Raw genomic sequence first — 16,604 nt, forward strand, 5'->3', positions numbered from 1 at the left:
ATTGGTTGTATGCCGATCGGGTCAAATTGTGCAGTAGCGTATAACCAATTGGGCCGATCGGGTGTATTCTCATTGAACGAATTGGTTGAATTCCAATTTTATCAAATGGTGTGCTTATTACATAACCTAATTGGCTGCGTGCCAAGCTATGGAAGCCACCTTATCAATAGTAAACTTGGCACCAAAAACACGACCGCACAAGAACACAAAGGTACGTACTATGATAGGAAGGGCGCTCACTTCATCAGCAGTTCATTTTCGGGGTGAAGCTCCTTAAGGTGCGGGTCCTTCCATCCTGTGTAGTAGTAGTAGTAGTAGTAGTAGTAGTAGTAGTAGTAGTAGTAGTAGTAGTAGTAGTAGTAGTAGTAGTAGTAGTAGTAGGAGGAGGAGGAGGAGGAGGAGGAGGAGGAGGAGTATGTAGCCAACTCTAGTTTACGAATTGCTCAATAGATGGCGTTAGTGGTTTTCGTATAATTCACGGACACAGACAGACACGAACGGACGGACGCTTCGCCAAACTCATCATAGTTCACTCCGTGGATATGCTGTGAATTTTTTAAATAATACTGCATGGCGTACAGATTTACACTCTATAAAGCGTACGCACAACTTGCATCTGCCTCGTCAACATTGTTTATTTCTTCAACAAGGGGTGTCGGTAGAGTCGACAAGCGGTCTTGTCTTATTCAAGGCCGCTTGTTGAAACGTCGGCTACAGAGACACCGACGCACCGAGTTGAAAGATTTTTCATCTTTTCAATCTCCTTTCTTTACCTGAGCCATATTTGTAGAAGCGACACTAAATCCAAAGAATGAATCAGTTTAGATCGATGACATATACTCTGAAAACCCTCATGAGATAACTTCGCGGTAATACGTTTATCAATAGAGGAGAAAATAAAGTTCGAAGTTTCGTTTTTTAAATATCGCGCCTAAATCTCCCAGCGTGGGGTCACTGATTTCAAAGGGTATTTAGAGGCGAAGCACCTCGGGACCGCACAATGTCTGTAAATTCTCCTGGAAGTGCCTGGCGATCATCGGGCTCCTAGCGAGTCGGCAAAATCACCCAACCCGGAAAAAACTAAGGTCCCCAGTTTCACCTAGGGACCTTAGGAAAAACAAACGCCAACAGGAACAACGATTGTTGTAGCGCGAGAACAGAACGACGACAAAGGGACAAAAAGAAGGCGAGCGCTCGTATTCTCTTGTACCTTCGTCGTCGTTCTGTTCTTGCGCTATAACAATCGTCATGCCATACCAACTAGCCCGAACCGTCACGTTGCCAACAGGAAGTCCACCGCAGGGGGGGGGGGGGCGGAACAATTTGCGAAAAACAAGCGCGCTTTGGGGCTCGGGCAGTGCCCACGGGTAGCTGGAAGTGAAAAATCTAAGAGTCCAACGTGTGTCGCCGTCGTCTACAACCGATATAGCGCAGGTGCATGGGAACAAATCGAAACATCTCTGAGCAACAAGAAGGTTATCAAAAGGCTGTTATAATTAGAACAGACACAATAAAAGGCTACACCACCTTAAAATCACAGCATATCCACGGAGTGAATGATGATGAGTGGGGCGAAGCATCCATCAGCCCGTCCGTGCTTCTATCGGTCCGTTCGTTCTTGCTTCCGTTCATTCATCCGTCTGTCCATGCGTCCGTCCATGAGTTCATCCATCTGTCTGTCTGTCTGTCTGTCTGTCTGTCTGTCTGTCTGTCTGTCTGTCTGTCTGTCTGTCTGTCTGTCTGTTCGGGTGTCCATCCTTTCGTGCGTCCGCGCGTCTATCCATCCGTCCGTCTGTCTGCTAGTCTGTCTGTCCGTCCGTGCGTTCATCTAATGAACACTCCAAGTACCACCATCTCCCATCTCGCCTCCTTTGTGGCACATACCCGCCCTAAAACGGGTATGTGCCACCGGTGGCTACGTACCCGGTCCATCCCTTGTACATATGTACAAGGGATGGACAGATCCACGCCTTAAGGAGCTTCGCCCCTAAAACCCCTACATTTAGCCGCCTATCATTCAAACCGTGACAGAACTAAAGGTTAACAAGAACCAAACAAAAAGCTGTTAACCAGGACAAAATAGAAAGCCATGATTCTTGAGGCGACGCAAACAGCCTCACCCCATAATCTGTATTCACTTTTTGGATATGCGCGGATTTGTCATTTTGGTGACATTGGATTCTCCAAATGTCTTGAAACTTGATACGAGCCAGATGCGCGACCCCGTTGCGTTCCGCAGGACTTCATAAAGCTGTGTGTCATGTGTTATGAGCTGGAGCTGACCAATAATCCTTCACATACTACCTGAAGGCACCAAGTCTGCCAAAACGAGATCCTGAGTATCCACTATGAATGAAGGAAGGAAAGAAGTGCATACACAAGGGCCCGTTTTTAGTCAGCTGCCAGTTCGTAATAAAATCACGTGGTACGTGACGCCAAAACAGACCGAAAAAGTGTTCCACAGCGCCACACTCGCCGTCATGTCTACAAGCGGCGCTCACTGGCACTCACACGTTTAATTTACATAAATATTAATAAAGTGAATGGGGGAGGATAGCCGCCGGGTTAGCTAATTTGGTAGAGACTGGACGTGTTATTCGAAGGTCGCAGGTTCGGTTCCTGCTCACGGCAAGTTATCTGTTCGTACACTTTTCTTTCCACAAATTTACATTACAATTACATATATAACATCTCCTTTTCTTTGTTTGGCATGATTGTTTCTTAGATCTCATTCATTTCACACTAGCGTTACCAAACTAAAATTCGAAGCAGACCAATTACACTACTACACGGCCGAAGAAAAAACAATGCTTTTTGCGCGCTCACTATCTCGGAGGCCATGCTAGGTTTTTACTGGTATCAAAGTTAGACGCTAGGTGGCAAGCTGTTTTAAGGTGTGTTCGATTATAGAATAACAGTGGCACACCACGTGCTGTTTTTACTGGTACCAAAATTAGACGCTATCCTTCCTCCGTGCTATGCGACAAGATCTAATCAGGTGTGTTCGATTGTACAAAAATGCACATTACGCGTTGTTGTTCTGTTTTCTTTCTGTCTAGGCGTGAGTGTTATAAATATAATCGTGCAATGCATATAGTATAGCTACGTAGCAATTTTTACGTAACAGTATTATACAATATTTGTATGAGACGCTGTGGCGCAATGTCACACTTGTTAATGTTATTTATTGTGTGGGTGAAGACGAAAATGCATTACGAATTTAGAATAAAACTTATCTCAGAAGTCGTGTTTTTTTGTCATCAACAAAAAAAGTAAATAAACAATTAGTTATGAAAAGCTTGAACAAAAATAGGGTCATGATAATGCGATGTTTTCTTGTGACATATGGTAAAAAACAAAGTTCTTGTTTAATTATTAGCCGTGTTAAGCTCTCTGTGGTTATGCAATTTGCAGAACGTGTTTTTAGGCGCTAAAGACATCACAAGTTTCTAGTCGATTGTAGCCAAAGTTTTGTCTGTGACTTCGCGTGCTGTTAGGCGCACATTAGAACGCACTCCGTTCATAGGAGCAAATTCGCGATCACTTTGTGCGGCGTCGCGATTGCAAAAACTTCAAATGACTTCCACGGACTTTTACCTACGGTATTACGTTGGTCACAAGGGCAAGTTCGGCCACGAGTTTCTTGAGTTCGAGTTTCGGCCAGATGGTTAGTATTGCCCGTTAGTACAGAGATGCTGTTTGAAAGCGTCGTGCTCGTGGATTGGAGGCATCGCTTGTCGGTTTCCATGTGCGCAGTGACCGCATTTATGTGTGACGTTTCCTACAATATACTGTTAATTACCTTGCCTTGCGGTTGTTTGGATGCGCGCACACTTCATTTTACTGGGACAGAAGTTCTGCTGCGTCTAAACCAACGATGAAACTACCTCTACTCCGTCGTTACTATGGTGCCTTCAGAGCATTCGATCGTAGTGTTATGTCCGATGCTTCTGTGAGCCTTACGAAGTCGATTTCCAGCGCCGGCGGACGCTTTCATGGGAGTGGAACGCAAATGAGCATGGCCACTTCGACTTCGGTGCCTGTTAAGGAACTCCATCTGTGCAGAATTAAACGAAAATCCGCCTCCACGGCGTGCCCCACAATCATATCGTTTCTTTGGCACTGACAATACCGCAGTTCCAGTTCTGTTGATGTTTTTCAGTGACCCGTTTGAAACTTCTCATAGGACAATATTGAGAGACGACGGCGTCTCTCATAATCATATATGGTGGTTTTGGGACGTTAAACCCCACATATCAATCAATCAACCAATCTAAATTGAGAGACGTTGTTTCAATTGGGAATCATCCGCTGGAAAACAGAATTTCAGTTTGCACGAGCACACTCGATTCTCGCTGCTTAAACAGCACGTTTCTGTCTGGTCGGGTTTCAACTCGTGTGATTATGTATGCTTGAAATTTTAATTGGCTTCAATAGTTTGCATCCATCTAGTATTGCCCATTTTGTACCATATTACTTGTTCATATTCTAGGCAAACTGCGGTACGCAAACAACTCGAACTACAAGAACGACACCATGATCCGGAAAGAGGCAAGTCTCACTCGTCTTTATTTTAGCACTCCTGCATGCATTCATTCCCGCTACATTTTTTTTCCTTTTTCTGCGTTTCAGGGCAAGTGACAGCGTAGTGGCTGCACAAAATCAAACTTGTTGTCGTAATCATTGCCAATGCCTAGGACACAGGGTTGCGTTGAAAATGACCAGTGGTACTATTGCTTGCATGAGCATGTTGTAAAGGGGGAGGGGGGGGGGGGGGGCTGTGGAGCGACGTACTTTCCTGAAAACTTGTAGCCTATTTTGATCATGTGGTCATAATGTACCGTGCGTCTGCTTCAATAGTTCAGTTTGTAAGCAGTACTTGATTATGTTACCGCAAATTATCTGTAAGAGTACACTGATATGGGCTAGTAGCCACTGGTTCGTTTTGTTACAGCACGACAAAGACAACAAAAAAAGGTAAAGCACATATATGAACAGGTTCTGTCACTATGTTTCATCATTTTTGTGGTCAGCCTTTTTATCGTGTTAGTCACGCTGTCACAGGATTGAAAGTTATGTTAGTTAAAAGTGTTACATTCAGATGTGGGGTACTAGGGGATTTAAACGCAATACTCTTAAGGAACCATGTTTAATTAAAATACTGCCAGGTCTGAATGTCAATAGCGTGTTAAATTTAGTGATGCGAGTGAACACTTTCCAAAATTGTCTTTTAGCTTTATAGTGATGGATGCTATGTGTTCACCCCTTCAGTTGTTTCAACGTCTGCCATGGGTGAAAGAACAGAGAAGTTCCAAAGTGCTTCTCAGTAACATATTAAATATAAAAGTACTGTAATATCGCACTATGGTTATGGTGCCTGAATTTGGAGTTAGTGGTTTTAACCCTAAGCCAGTGAGACAATCGTTTTCCATGGTTACACTTTGAATGCAGGCCTATGTGCACAAGTGCGTCATGGAGGAGCTGAAGCGCATCATCGACGACTCGGAAATCATGCGTGAAGACGATGGGCTCTGGCCTCACCCAGACCGTATTGGACGACAGGTATGATGTGTCCTCTGAAAATGCTTGTTTGTGCTAGCTTGTCTGTAGCCATAGATTATTACGAATCCATGCTAATTGAATGAGGGCAGTGCAAAAAATAGGCAGCGTAAGTGGCATGTAACAATACGTGCACCTGTCTTTGTTTGCTTTGTCCATATGCGCAATAATATAGCCATAGATATTAACATACAGTGCCCTTACCCCGACACACCTCCTCTTTTTTTTTTTTGTGGGGCATTTTACAACTTAACAGTTTCGCTACTGTGAAAAAAGGATTTTTTTTGCTCAATTTCTAGGGGTTTTTTTTTTAAATAAAATGGTACCATTCTGTCAATTCTAAGGGGTTCATTTTCCTAATTTTTTTTTTTTTACAAAGATTGCTTTGAGGCGGCTTCACTGCATAGCTATAGGCGGTTTCGCCAGAGCCTGCCGGTCTCTGGCAACATTGTGCATTCGCCAGGAAACCACCTCTGGAAACTTCCGGTTTAGCTTGTTTTTCCGTGGTCTTAGCGTTTGTTGCTGGCCGGGGCTGCTTGTGTTTTGAGGTTTTTTGCGGATAAAATTATGAGGATGAAGCCCTGGCGACTCGAACACAGCTGTGTCAAGCCCAGATGCAATCAATTCTAAGGGGTTCATCTCACTAATTTTTTTTACAAAGATTGCACCAAGAGTCTGTAGGTTTGTTCTGCCAATTTGATCAAAGGCAATCTAAAGCTCAGCACAGAATAGTGGCACAAACGCGATACTCAGACGTTGGACTAGTCGAAGGCCCCGTTACCGGGAACACATCAGTCACTGTTGTCTTCCACCCATGGCAGATAAGCGTACCGATGCGGTAAATGGGTAGCAAAACGTGGAAGCTAACACTGAAAACTTATTCCAAAGATGTTTATTTTATAGTTTGAGCTATATGAATGATGCCTACTGTTTAAAACAACACGGCATACAAAGTAGCCGTGCCGAAAATTAATCGCCGCACAGTGTACGTCATTTTGTCCACGTTTCATTGCCCTTGCATTTGATTTTTTTAAGCGACATCGAGGAATGGGCTCTCATCTGTGCGAGCAAATGACTAATGAACAATGCCACATTTAAGCTAATTTATTTTTTGGGTGTGAACATGAACTGCCGGCTAAGGTAGGTTCAACTTGAAAGCTCATGAATAGCTTAACATAATAGTTCGCATGATCCTGCAGCCGCAGTTTACGTCATCACTTCAGTAATATTTATAATTTCTCAGTCACACGAACACTTAAAATCACGAGCGATTCCGATCGCCGCTGATCTCTTAAAAAAGTTACAGGTGTGACGCAGGCGCAGAAATAAGCATTTTATCCTAAGGTTGTGTGCTTAGATGAAAATACAAATATGTTCGGGGCTCAACAGGAGGAAGGTTTTCAGTTCTAGTCGAAAAGCTGAATTGAACAACTTCACTTTTCTCCTGCACATCGACTGTGTGGGTGCGCTTTAAAGACGTGGACAGAGAGAAGACAGGTGTGCGCTGTCAATTCCCAGACCGCGTCTTCAAAGTGCATCCACATCGTCGACATGCAGAACCAACTGGCCCAGTTAAGTTCGCTGATAAACTTGTCCTGCACTTTATGCATTTGCCGTTTGCATAGGCGCGACCACTATCAGAAGTAAAACGGAGCATGGGGCCGCGCTCATCGGAAGGCCACAACGGATATTTGGGCGCGGTCGCCCGTCAGCCACGCGAGCCGTGTTACCTGCAGCAGTGGCTGCGCCTGTGCCTGCCGTGTGCTACGTCGAGCTCCTTCATGTAGCCGCTAGACATTGCTCCAAACACATCCTAAGTAATGCGCCAGAAATAATAGAGCAGCAAACTCAAACACACCACGAATACACCGTCGGAACCATTGAAAAAGCATTGCCGGAAGTGCCGCACCGGAAGTCTACCGGGGTAGGCTGTTCAACGGGAGGCAGTTTGTTTACAAACACCAAAACCATCTATACAATGAAAGTGAACAAACGAATTGCCTAACATGGACAAGTGTAGCCACCTAGTGTCAAAAACATAACTATTATGAGTATAGTAGTCATGGGTTCCATGCTGGACCACTTTTTGTTGATGAAAGGCATAGTATTCATGAGCTCTTATGGTACAATATCTCATTCCCGTATGACGAGTTATTGTGAACACAGTAACGATTGCCAGTTAGGGTAGCACCAATCTCACAGGCAGATCTTGTGCACAGCAACAATCACAACGAACCCGTCATCTTCCTGTTCCCCACTACATCAGGAAGGCATCAGCGGGGACGAATGGGTTAAAGGGATGATAAAGAGAAGTGGTAAATCACGAAGTGTTCTTTGAAGCCCAATTTAAATATGTGGTGTTTTACGGGCTGAAATCTTGACATGATTGTTCTGAATGCCGTAATTGAGGGCTCTAGAAGTGTAAACCATTGCATGGTGTTCTTTTATGTGCACTGATGTCATGAGTGCCCAGGCCTCCACCATTTCGCCACTATAGAAATGCGACTGTTGCAGCTGGAATCCAGCTTGTGATCGTGAGGTCAAGAGCTAAGCATAGTAACAACTGTATTACCATGGCAGACCTTTAAAGCTCCATTCTCTTTAGCTTTAGATGATAGGTTGATTACTTCGAAAGAAAAAGGAGGCATCACGTATTGTCTCTTACCGATACCTTTTCATATTTTACTCACTTAGTCTCAGTAAAACATTCTTGATGCTTGCTCAATTCATTCGTTTGCTACTGTAAAATGAATATGTCTCAAAAAAGCAAGAAGATCAGCTAGGCCCATGCTGGTGCTGTCAGAATCTATGAAAATACGGTGAGCTGGTGCAGGAATGTCGGTGGTCAGTGAAAGAGTGCTGCCATTTGTCAAATCTGTTTTTGTTGATAAGAAGGGGTGGGAGGGGAGTAATGGTTTGCATTTGAAGTTCAGTGCTTTCCGTAAAATGACATGCATGTTCCTTAGGCATCCAGGAGGAGGAGGAGGAGGATTGAAAGAGGAAGGACAGGGAGGTTAGCCATTTAGGCATCCAGTTTTGTATAGCACTGTTGTGCTGAGCACAATGCTTTTGGGGCTCTATTATTACTACATCTGATGTAAATACCAGATGTGTACATGCTGGCCAGCTGGGCTTGAGTTTCTCGTTCTCACAATGCCGCGGCGCATGCCCCTTTTCCCTGGTGAAAAAGGTGTGAAATGCTTTCGTATGTTCTCGACAAGCCTCTCGATGACTTAAGGTTTGTTCGGGTGATCCTGGTTGTCCAGGATAATTGTGCAGAGCTCTGCCTCCCCTACCAATACGGCAGAGGCAGCACAAGAAAGTAAAAAGGGTGGATTTCCTGGCAGGGATCAATTTCAGAATCAAAGCAACAGACATCCTCACCCATGAAAATACATTCAAACCTGAGTATATCAGAGAGGAGACTTCGGCATAATTGTATAACAAATTGAACTAGTACTAGGTATGTGTCTCTGAAGCTAGTATGAAATCTTTGCATGCCTCCTACTCTGTCTTGAAATTCAAATATTAGAAATTTACCTATTGCTTTTGCCGAGGCCTCATTTATGGTGTAAGAGGTCACTTATCTATGTTATCATTTATACCCACCCGAGGAACCTCTCTATCCGACCAGTAAGCATTCACGTTCGTGCAAATGCATGGCAGTTTGGCAGTCCTCTTACTGTTATCGAATGGCCACAATTACTCTGCTTCATTGCAAGTACTCTCAGTTAGTAGCATTCATTGCATGTATTAAAACACGAACTTAAAAGGGGTACTTTTTATATTAGTCCCACTGCAGTCGCTTGACTTCGGGGCCGTCGTCGTCATGCTACGAACAATGAAACTATGTATCTTGAACAAATAATAAACTGAAAAATCTGCTAGTATGGAATGCACATCCTCGCTGTGCGAGCTGTTCATATTTGGAGGCACACACCTTGCTAGTTTTACCTCTCTGTCTTGCACTGCCCTTGAGGTTAATTGCTCTGCATCATGACATCTGCAATGCAAAGACTGTTCCATTAAGTCATCATGAATATTTCCGATAACAAATTTAATTGTGGGGCACCTGTGAGAAGAGCACTTGCAGTGGCATAATGTAAATGGGTGTTCCAACATATGCATACTGTGGTGCTATGCCCTTGCATAGCATTTCAAAGGGATATTCCAGCAGCTCGGTACGGCAAACTTTGTGTATACATGCTGTCTATTCCTGGGTTTTATCTCCTACATACTGGACAAGCACTGCCTGTGACCTTTGGACAAAGTCCAATTGACTCAACTTGAATTAATGACGCCTATGGTCCGTTACAACCTACGAAACCATGTTAGCTCAGACCACGGTCGTCGCTGTCCCTCCCGCACAGAATTTGTCCATCCAATAGCGTTTACTGATCTTTGTTATGTCAAGCACTTTTCAAGAGTTTCAGATGATTGACTCTCCACAGACGTTGGTGTTGTGGGTCTCAGGGCTGACACTTGAAATATCTTGGCAAATTTCATAAGGGGTTCTGACATCGATGCTTGGCCAAACGTGTAGGTAGTAACGAACCATTGACTCTTATTGGTAGTTACAGTTGCTGCGGAAAAGTACTTGAGGTTCTAGTGGAAACCAGCAAGCACGACTGTATTTCACAGGTGAAGAGCAAGCGTTCTGCGATATTGTGGGTGGAGCTCACATTTTGCTTAGTTCGTACCAGGGTGCAGTGTGAGCATACAATTTTAAAATGGAATGTCTTGGAAGAGCATCCATACTGACGGCACTCGATGGCCAGCCTGTTGTGCATGGCCGATGTGTATGCGAGCTGCATTCCTTCCGCAAACTCTCGTTTCTGCAGGAGCTCGAAATTGTGATGGGCGACGAGCACGTGTCGTTTACGACGTCGAAGATCGGCTCGCTGGTGGACGTCAACCAGAGCAAGGACCCCGAGGGTCTGCGCTGCTTCTACTACCTGGTGCAGGACCTCAAATGCCTCGTCTTCTCCCTCATCGGCCTGCACTTCAAGATCAAGCCCATCTAGATCTGTCGACAATAAATGCATGCGTACTCTGCCAACTGGCACTTTTGTCCTATCCGTTACTTTTTTTTTCCTTGTATTCTAGTTGAATGTCATGCAATCGTGCATTGATGAAATGTAAAGAGCATGTGTGACACTCGTTTGTGTAAAACTTGATTACACGACACTTGGAGATGTCACAAGCGGTATGCTTCTGAGGGGCAAGGAAAGCACAGCACATTGCAGTTATCTAGCAAGCTAGCGGACACTCCTAGCAATACACACACACACACCTAACGAAGTTCCTTCTGTCTTGGCTCAGTTAGTAGAGCACTGGATGCTTCATTTGAAGGTTGTGTGTGTGGAACCCACTGACAAAGAGGATTAGATTTAATTTTATTTCACTTTATGTAGCTATAACACTACAGTTAAAGACAACAAGTGATATCCTCGGTATGTTTTCACCAGGCCCTACTGTCCGTTCGATTTTTTATATCTACAAGATCCCCGGGGGAAAAATTGTGCATTTTTTTCTGACTGTAGCTTTATGACTACTATTCAGATATTTCGTGCAACATAACATGTTGCTAGTTGGATAAAAAGAGAAAGGTCTAAGCATTGTGATCCGATTAGTGTTATCTGCTTACATGCATTAGATGCGCTTCGTGTCTAAGGCATGTGCGTCAATTCACTGCCACAAAATAAATGCGAAGAAGACCACCACTACAAGCCAAAACATGTTTAATGAAATCCACCAGACCTGTATAAACAAACACCAGCAAAGCAACACCAAGAACAAACGAGTCTGTAAAGCGCACACGCGTGGTACTGCAAACACTAACACGTCGATAAAGGTGCAACAAATATAAACAGACTTTTGCGAAGATAAATGATAGCCGTTGTTTTGACATCAGGCTTCGAATGAACGTTGGCGTCGCTCCATCTTTTAATGTCCTCCTCGGGGAAAAACTGCAGGTCGCGCGAAATCAACAATTGGTCGTTTAGACGGGACCACACAGTGTAGTTGGCCGCCTACTGGTAGACGTGCGGTCAACATATGGTCAAACTCGTGCCAACATCTTTTAGATTATGCTTTCCCTCAGCGTCTCGTAGTGAACCGGAGGTTCAGCCTGTATCACCAAGCATACGAACGAACAATCACGCCGGATGCAGATCTACGCGACGTTTTGTAATAGGCAACGCTTCCCATTCCCGAAGAGGCCACCCGGACTAGTTCAGTAGACGTGAACGATGCCGTAGAAGAAGGTCCAAAAGAGAACGTAGGTGAAGAGGCCACCGAACAGTCCCGTCGTGAGGAAGGTAGTACGGCTACGCAGGAAACGGTGCCAGGTGTTCATGGTGCGTAGCACAAGCATGAGCCACAGCGCCAGCGCGGTGGCGAAGTAGAAGAGGAAACCCCAGAGGCCCGTCAGACCCAGGATTCCGGCAGTGCAACCGGACAACGCGGCGAGGGACGTCCGGCAGTACTCGAGCACGGCTCCGTTGTGCCGCATGGCAGCCTCGCTGTACACGATCGTCTCGCCCGTTTTTTCCTTCTTCGAGCGCGCCTTGCTTCGGTATTCCGCCATCCTGCACTGCGGCTCGCCGGGATTTTCCGGGTCCCCAACTCGCGCGACACAGTTGCTGGAAGGGCTTTTGATCTTCGACGAATCGTCTCAAGCGCTAATAGTTACCAGCAGCACGGTTCGATAGGAAAAAAACCGGCGAATGTAATCGAAATAAACTACCGGGTGAATAGCAGAAATGACGGCCGCGGAGCAACGATAGTAGTAGGCCGGAAGTGATTACGAAAGTAGTATATATACAGTTTCTCAACAACTTCTTACGCCATGAAGTAAGAGGTTTAACATTTCTCTAGTTTCTTTGTACATTCCATAAGTTCATGGTATTAAATATTGCCTCTGAGATGCCTATTTTAAACAACCTAAAACATTGTTTTTTTATATAAAATATTATTGTATTTGGTGCCATGTAGTCAAATTTCCGCCTTTTTTGCACATTGCAAACTAAAAGGTAATGTTCAATAAGTTTTAATTTTTTTGATTTACGCATGGCGACAATAACGTCAGTGTTAGTGTAAAGTTTTTTTTGATGCGCTTACAAATAAGTGTATTTACTGAAAGGTAATTGAAGTTGCGTAAATAATAATTTCTTATTGATTTTAGGGTTTTAAGCAAGATGACAGCATCATCGCTTGTCGTGCAGTGTACATTAGCTTCCGGTTTGACTTTCTGCAGCTGCTTCTCATGTGATGACATCTTCGCGAAATTGGGGCCCTACTACGATGGCTTTAGGATGCACAAGATGCGCGAAAGATGTTCCGACCTCTTGACACGACTTGTGTTCACCCAGCCGGTGCTTTCGCACGGGACCCCTGCAGACCTCAAGTTTTCGCTCGGCGTATCATGAAGGGATCGCCGTCTCTGGACGGCAGTCTGTGGGACGTGACGCGAACACCGAGTGTGTTTCGGTGACAGGACGACGAGTCCGCTAGTTTCTTCCGTCAAAGACACGTCGTAACCCACGACGGCCGCCGTCATGTATTTTCCCATACGGTGGCCGCAAGTGCTCAACATCGACAGGGAGGCAAGCTCTACGTTGACGTGGATAGCGTCGGACTACAACAGGACGCTTTTCGCCGTTCTCACCGAGAACAGCATCGGCATTTGGCTCGAGAAGGTGAGAAAAGAGGAGCAGCGGACAGTGCTTCATCTGAATGTTGCAGGTTTGGTGGTTGTCTCTATGAAGTTGGCGCGTTTTACGACGCGGTGTCGACTGTACGACACAGTTGAACTGAATATATCCCGTTCGAATGCATCGTGTCAGTCGGCTGTATGTCATGTGAGAAGGCTGTCGTATTCTGTGCATTCAATGACAGTATGCCGTTAGTGTTGCAAAGTTTTAATGCGTGTTTGATGTTATGCGCAAAGTCATCATGGTACTCCAATTACCTTGAACAAGAAAAATCTCTTGCACAGCTTTCGTTTTCCAAAGCTCTCGGCCTTCGATGAAGGATTATGTATGCCTATCCCCTAGTGTGTTTCGAGCACAGATGTTCGACTGCCACTACCAGTGCCTCCTCGAAGCACTACGTACTGCTTAATACATTTGTAAATAATGATGGTCATCCACAAAACCTGTCTGTTGCACAAATCTGCGCTTTGCAAGAGCACACCCGTGTTTCAACTTTTAGCTTGTCACTTTAGGTACTAAGAAAACAAGTGTAAAATCACTCAACTCTGTCACTTCAGGACAGTACTAGCTGTCTTTAAGTGACTTAGTAATGTCTGGCAATCAATATCTGTATGAGCTTAATATTCGCTTTCTCTCTTAAGGAATAGGATACATATGCATATTGTATAGATGGCTTGCACTAAAGTGATCATTGCAGCCGTCTTGGAAGACCAGCAATGGCGGAAAGCGGCATCTATATTGGTCAGCTGAAGGGGTTCTGAAGTTATCGCACACATGCTGGCAACTTTCCTGTCATGTCTCTGATGACATTGGAGCAGGTTGCTGATCCAGTGACATCATTTGAGAGCCCCACTGCGCAATTCATATTGTATAGATGGCTTGCACTACAGTGATCATTGCAGCCGTGTTGGAAGACCAGCAATGTCGGGAAGATGCATCTATATTGGTCAGCTGAAGGGGTTCTGAGGTTCTCGCACACATGCTAGCAACTTTCCTGTCATGTCTCTGATGACATTGAAGCAGGTTGCTGATACAGTGACATCATTTGAGATCCTCACGTTGGAGCACCAGTGCAGTGGGGCTCGGTGTGTCTGATGTCATGTGCGAGGCATCTGTCTTGTCAGTTGAACTAGCGCCCGGGTGGCTGAAAAAGAAGACTGTCCCTGCTCAGTCAGTGAGCCGAGTTGGTCAGTGCTGCAGATTATGCAATAAATATAAAGAATCAAAAACAGTGCAGAATAACAAATGTTAACAAATAATGCAATGTAAGGTAGAATAATGGACTGTGAAGAAACAACTCGCCCAACAGTTCATTCTTCTAAGTAAACATAGCTTCAAAATAATTTCCAGTGCAACTGTCTCGTCATTCGTGTTGCAATGTGATACCGAAGAAAGGTCGAAAAAGTGTTGAAACATTTCTTTCAGGCACTGACGAAAAACATTGTCGTAAAATAAATGTGTCCAACGAAACGAATAAGGGACAATCTTTGTCTATTGGGTCGGCTGCCATTTTTATCGCTGCATGTGATGGCTTGCAAAGGGCCAGATGTCCCAACTGTTCCTTCGAGCTTTCTGCGTGTGTGTCGATGCAAGCATCTATTATCCTGTCCGCCTTTCTTTGCAGCTTTGTGTTCAAATTGCATCTCATGTTCGTACGAGCGAGTCACTCAGCAAGCATGGCAGCAACTCTCGGCTGGTCTGGAAGCGAGACTCCTCAATGCTGGCTGTCCTTGTGAGTGTAATTTGGTGCCATACTTCGCACTCTTTGCATTTTAATTCATGAGCACAAAGCCATGCTCGTAAATATGTGAGGAACACTGCAGCGAAGGTTTTAAGTGAACCCTTTCGCCCATTACAGTGGTTGGGGTTATCGTGCTCAACTCATGAACAAAGGTCGTGGGATCGAATCCCAGCTATAGTGGCTGCATTTCACTGGAGGCATAATGTTAGAGGTCTGTGTACTTTGATTGAAGTGCACCTTAACAAACACCACATGGCAAAATTTCACAGCGTCTCTCATAAATATATTATGATTTTGGGCCACAAAACCAGAGCAGGTATTATTACTATTAAAGTACCCCTTGCAGACGTGACCCGTGAACAACTGGCACTACACGCATCAAATTTACCCACCATTTCAAGGCACCTTACATTCTCTAGCAACGGAACCACCAAAGTGTGTTCATTTATGTGTTTTTCATTCATTATTCTTGATTAAATCTTATTTAAACATCTATTTATGTTGAAGTCGTTCAGGTTGTTTTTCGCATAAATAAAATCACTTCTCAGGCTATAAATGAATCTTGGGCTAAATGTGTGGTGTAATGTTTTGGTTATGTTCTTTTTGAGCAAAGAAAAATCATACTTTTGACTGGGCTTGTGGAAAGTTACACGTCAAAGGACTTGTTGAACATGGCAGGGCCTTTAGCCATGCTATGAACTGTGACAGTACACTGAATAATGAAGCTGAAGAAGACTCATTTAATGCTCATTGAAGGCTCAATGCATTTTGCTCTTTTTTAACTACTAATTGACGCAGTCATTCTCGTTCGCAATTCAAGAGCAGTGCGGCTTTTTGCCATCAAAGGATCCTCTTGAGCCTGTGTTGTCGTAGTGTAAACGTGATGTTGTGGCCTATTGCTTTGTGCCTGCAGACAGAATTTGTACCCAAGCTTCTATGAGTGCATTCGGGCTTATAGAAGCTGGCACACCTTAAACGACACCTATTAAGCAGCTTATCATTGCTGGGTGTTCTGATGGTAGTCACTTTGGGATGTCACAGGCCAGTGAGGTACCCTTTTTTTTTATGTCCTTATGTTCAAGTAATCAATCACAGAGTAAGAGTGCCTTGGAGAGATCAAGTTGTTTTTTCATCTAAATAGAAAGGGAAACATTCTTTCATGCTAATTAAAGATAACTCATGCTTGCCAACGTAAAAATGAATGCTGCCATACAGGAACTGAAGTGTTGATGTATATTTGAGTTTTATATTAGTTATTGAACAATTTATTTTCATATGAAGTTTTTTGCCCCAGAGCACGATTTGATCTCTCTCTTTACAACAATATTACTCTGATGACCAAATGGCCTTACTTTTTTTTAGCAAGAATGCTACAAGCTGAGCTAAATTGTGTGAACTAAGTTCCACAATAATTGAACAGGTGCTTTATGCTGATGGCTGGGTACCGATTGGTGAAAACTGAAAAAATAAACGGGGAATAGATGGTGCCCATGCATTGCAACATGCCACAATCACTTTTCACTGTCATCTTTTATCTATAAAAAATTGATCATACTTGAAAGAAAGGAAGAAATACTTAACGTGGAAGT

General features: G+C 44.2%; 3 protein-coding genes across 3 annotated transcripts in view; 2 read left to right on the forward strand and 1 right to left on the reverse strand.

Annotated features, from left to right (window-relative positions):
• Nucleotides 1-3,489: 3,489 nt before the first annotated feature.
• mago (mago, exon junction complex subunit) lies at nt 3,490-10,624 on the forward strand. Its single transcript, XM_037432119.2, has 4 exons — nt 3,490-3,667; nt 4,493-4,551; nt 5,452-5,562; nt 10,401-10,624. The coding sequence occupies exons 1-4, from the start codon at nt 3,577-3,579 to the stop codon at nt 10,581-10,583; spliced, it is 444 nt and encodes a 147-aa protein (XP_037288016.1). The 5' UTR covers nt 3,490-3,576; the 3' UTR covers nt 10,584-10,624.
• A 659-nt stretch (nt 10,625-11,283) lies between these two features.
• EMC6 (ER membrane protein complex subunit 6) lies at nt 11,284-12,360 on the reverse strand. The gene has a single exon (XM_037432144.2). The coding sequence runs from the start codon at nt 12,146-12,148 to the stop codon at nt 11,795-11,797; it is 354 nt and encodes a 117-aa protein (XP_037288041.1). The 5' UTR covers nt 12,149-12,360; the 3' UTR covers nt 11,284-11,794.
• Nucleotides 12,361-12,907: 547 nt separating this feature from the next.
• Nucleotides 12,908-16,604, forward strand: part of Rich (Guanine nucleotide exchange factor subunit Rich) — a 46,835-nt gene continuing 43,138 nt past the window's right edge. Inside the window, exons 1-2 of the mRNA XM_075875574.1 lie at nt 12,908-13,259; nt 14,899-15,006. Of these exons, the coding sequence (XP_075731689.1) occupies nt 13,119-13,259; nt 14,899-15,006 (249 nt within the window). The 5' untranslated portion in view covers nt 12,908-13,118. The remainder of the gene's footprint in view (nt 13,260-14,898; nt 15,007-16,604) is intronic.

Source organism: Rhipicephalus microplus, chromosome 10 (genome assembly GCF_043290135.1).
Source record: "Rhipicephalus microplus isolate Deutch F79 chromosome 10, USDA_Rmic, whole genome shotgun sequence".
Lineage (NCBI taxonomy): Eukaryota > Metazoa > Arthropoda > Arachnida > Ixodida > Ixodidae > Rhipicephalus > Rhipicephalus microplus.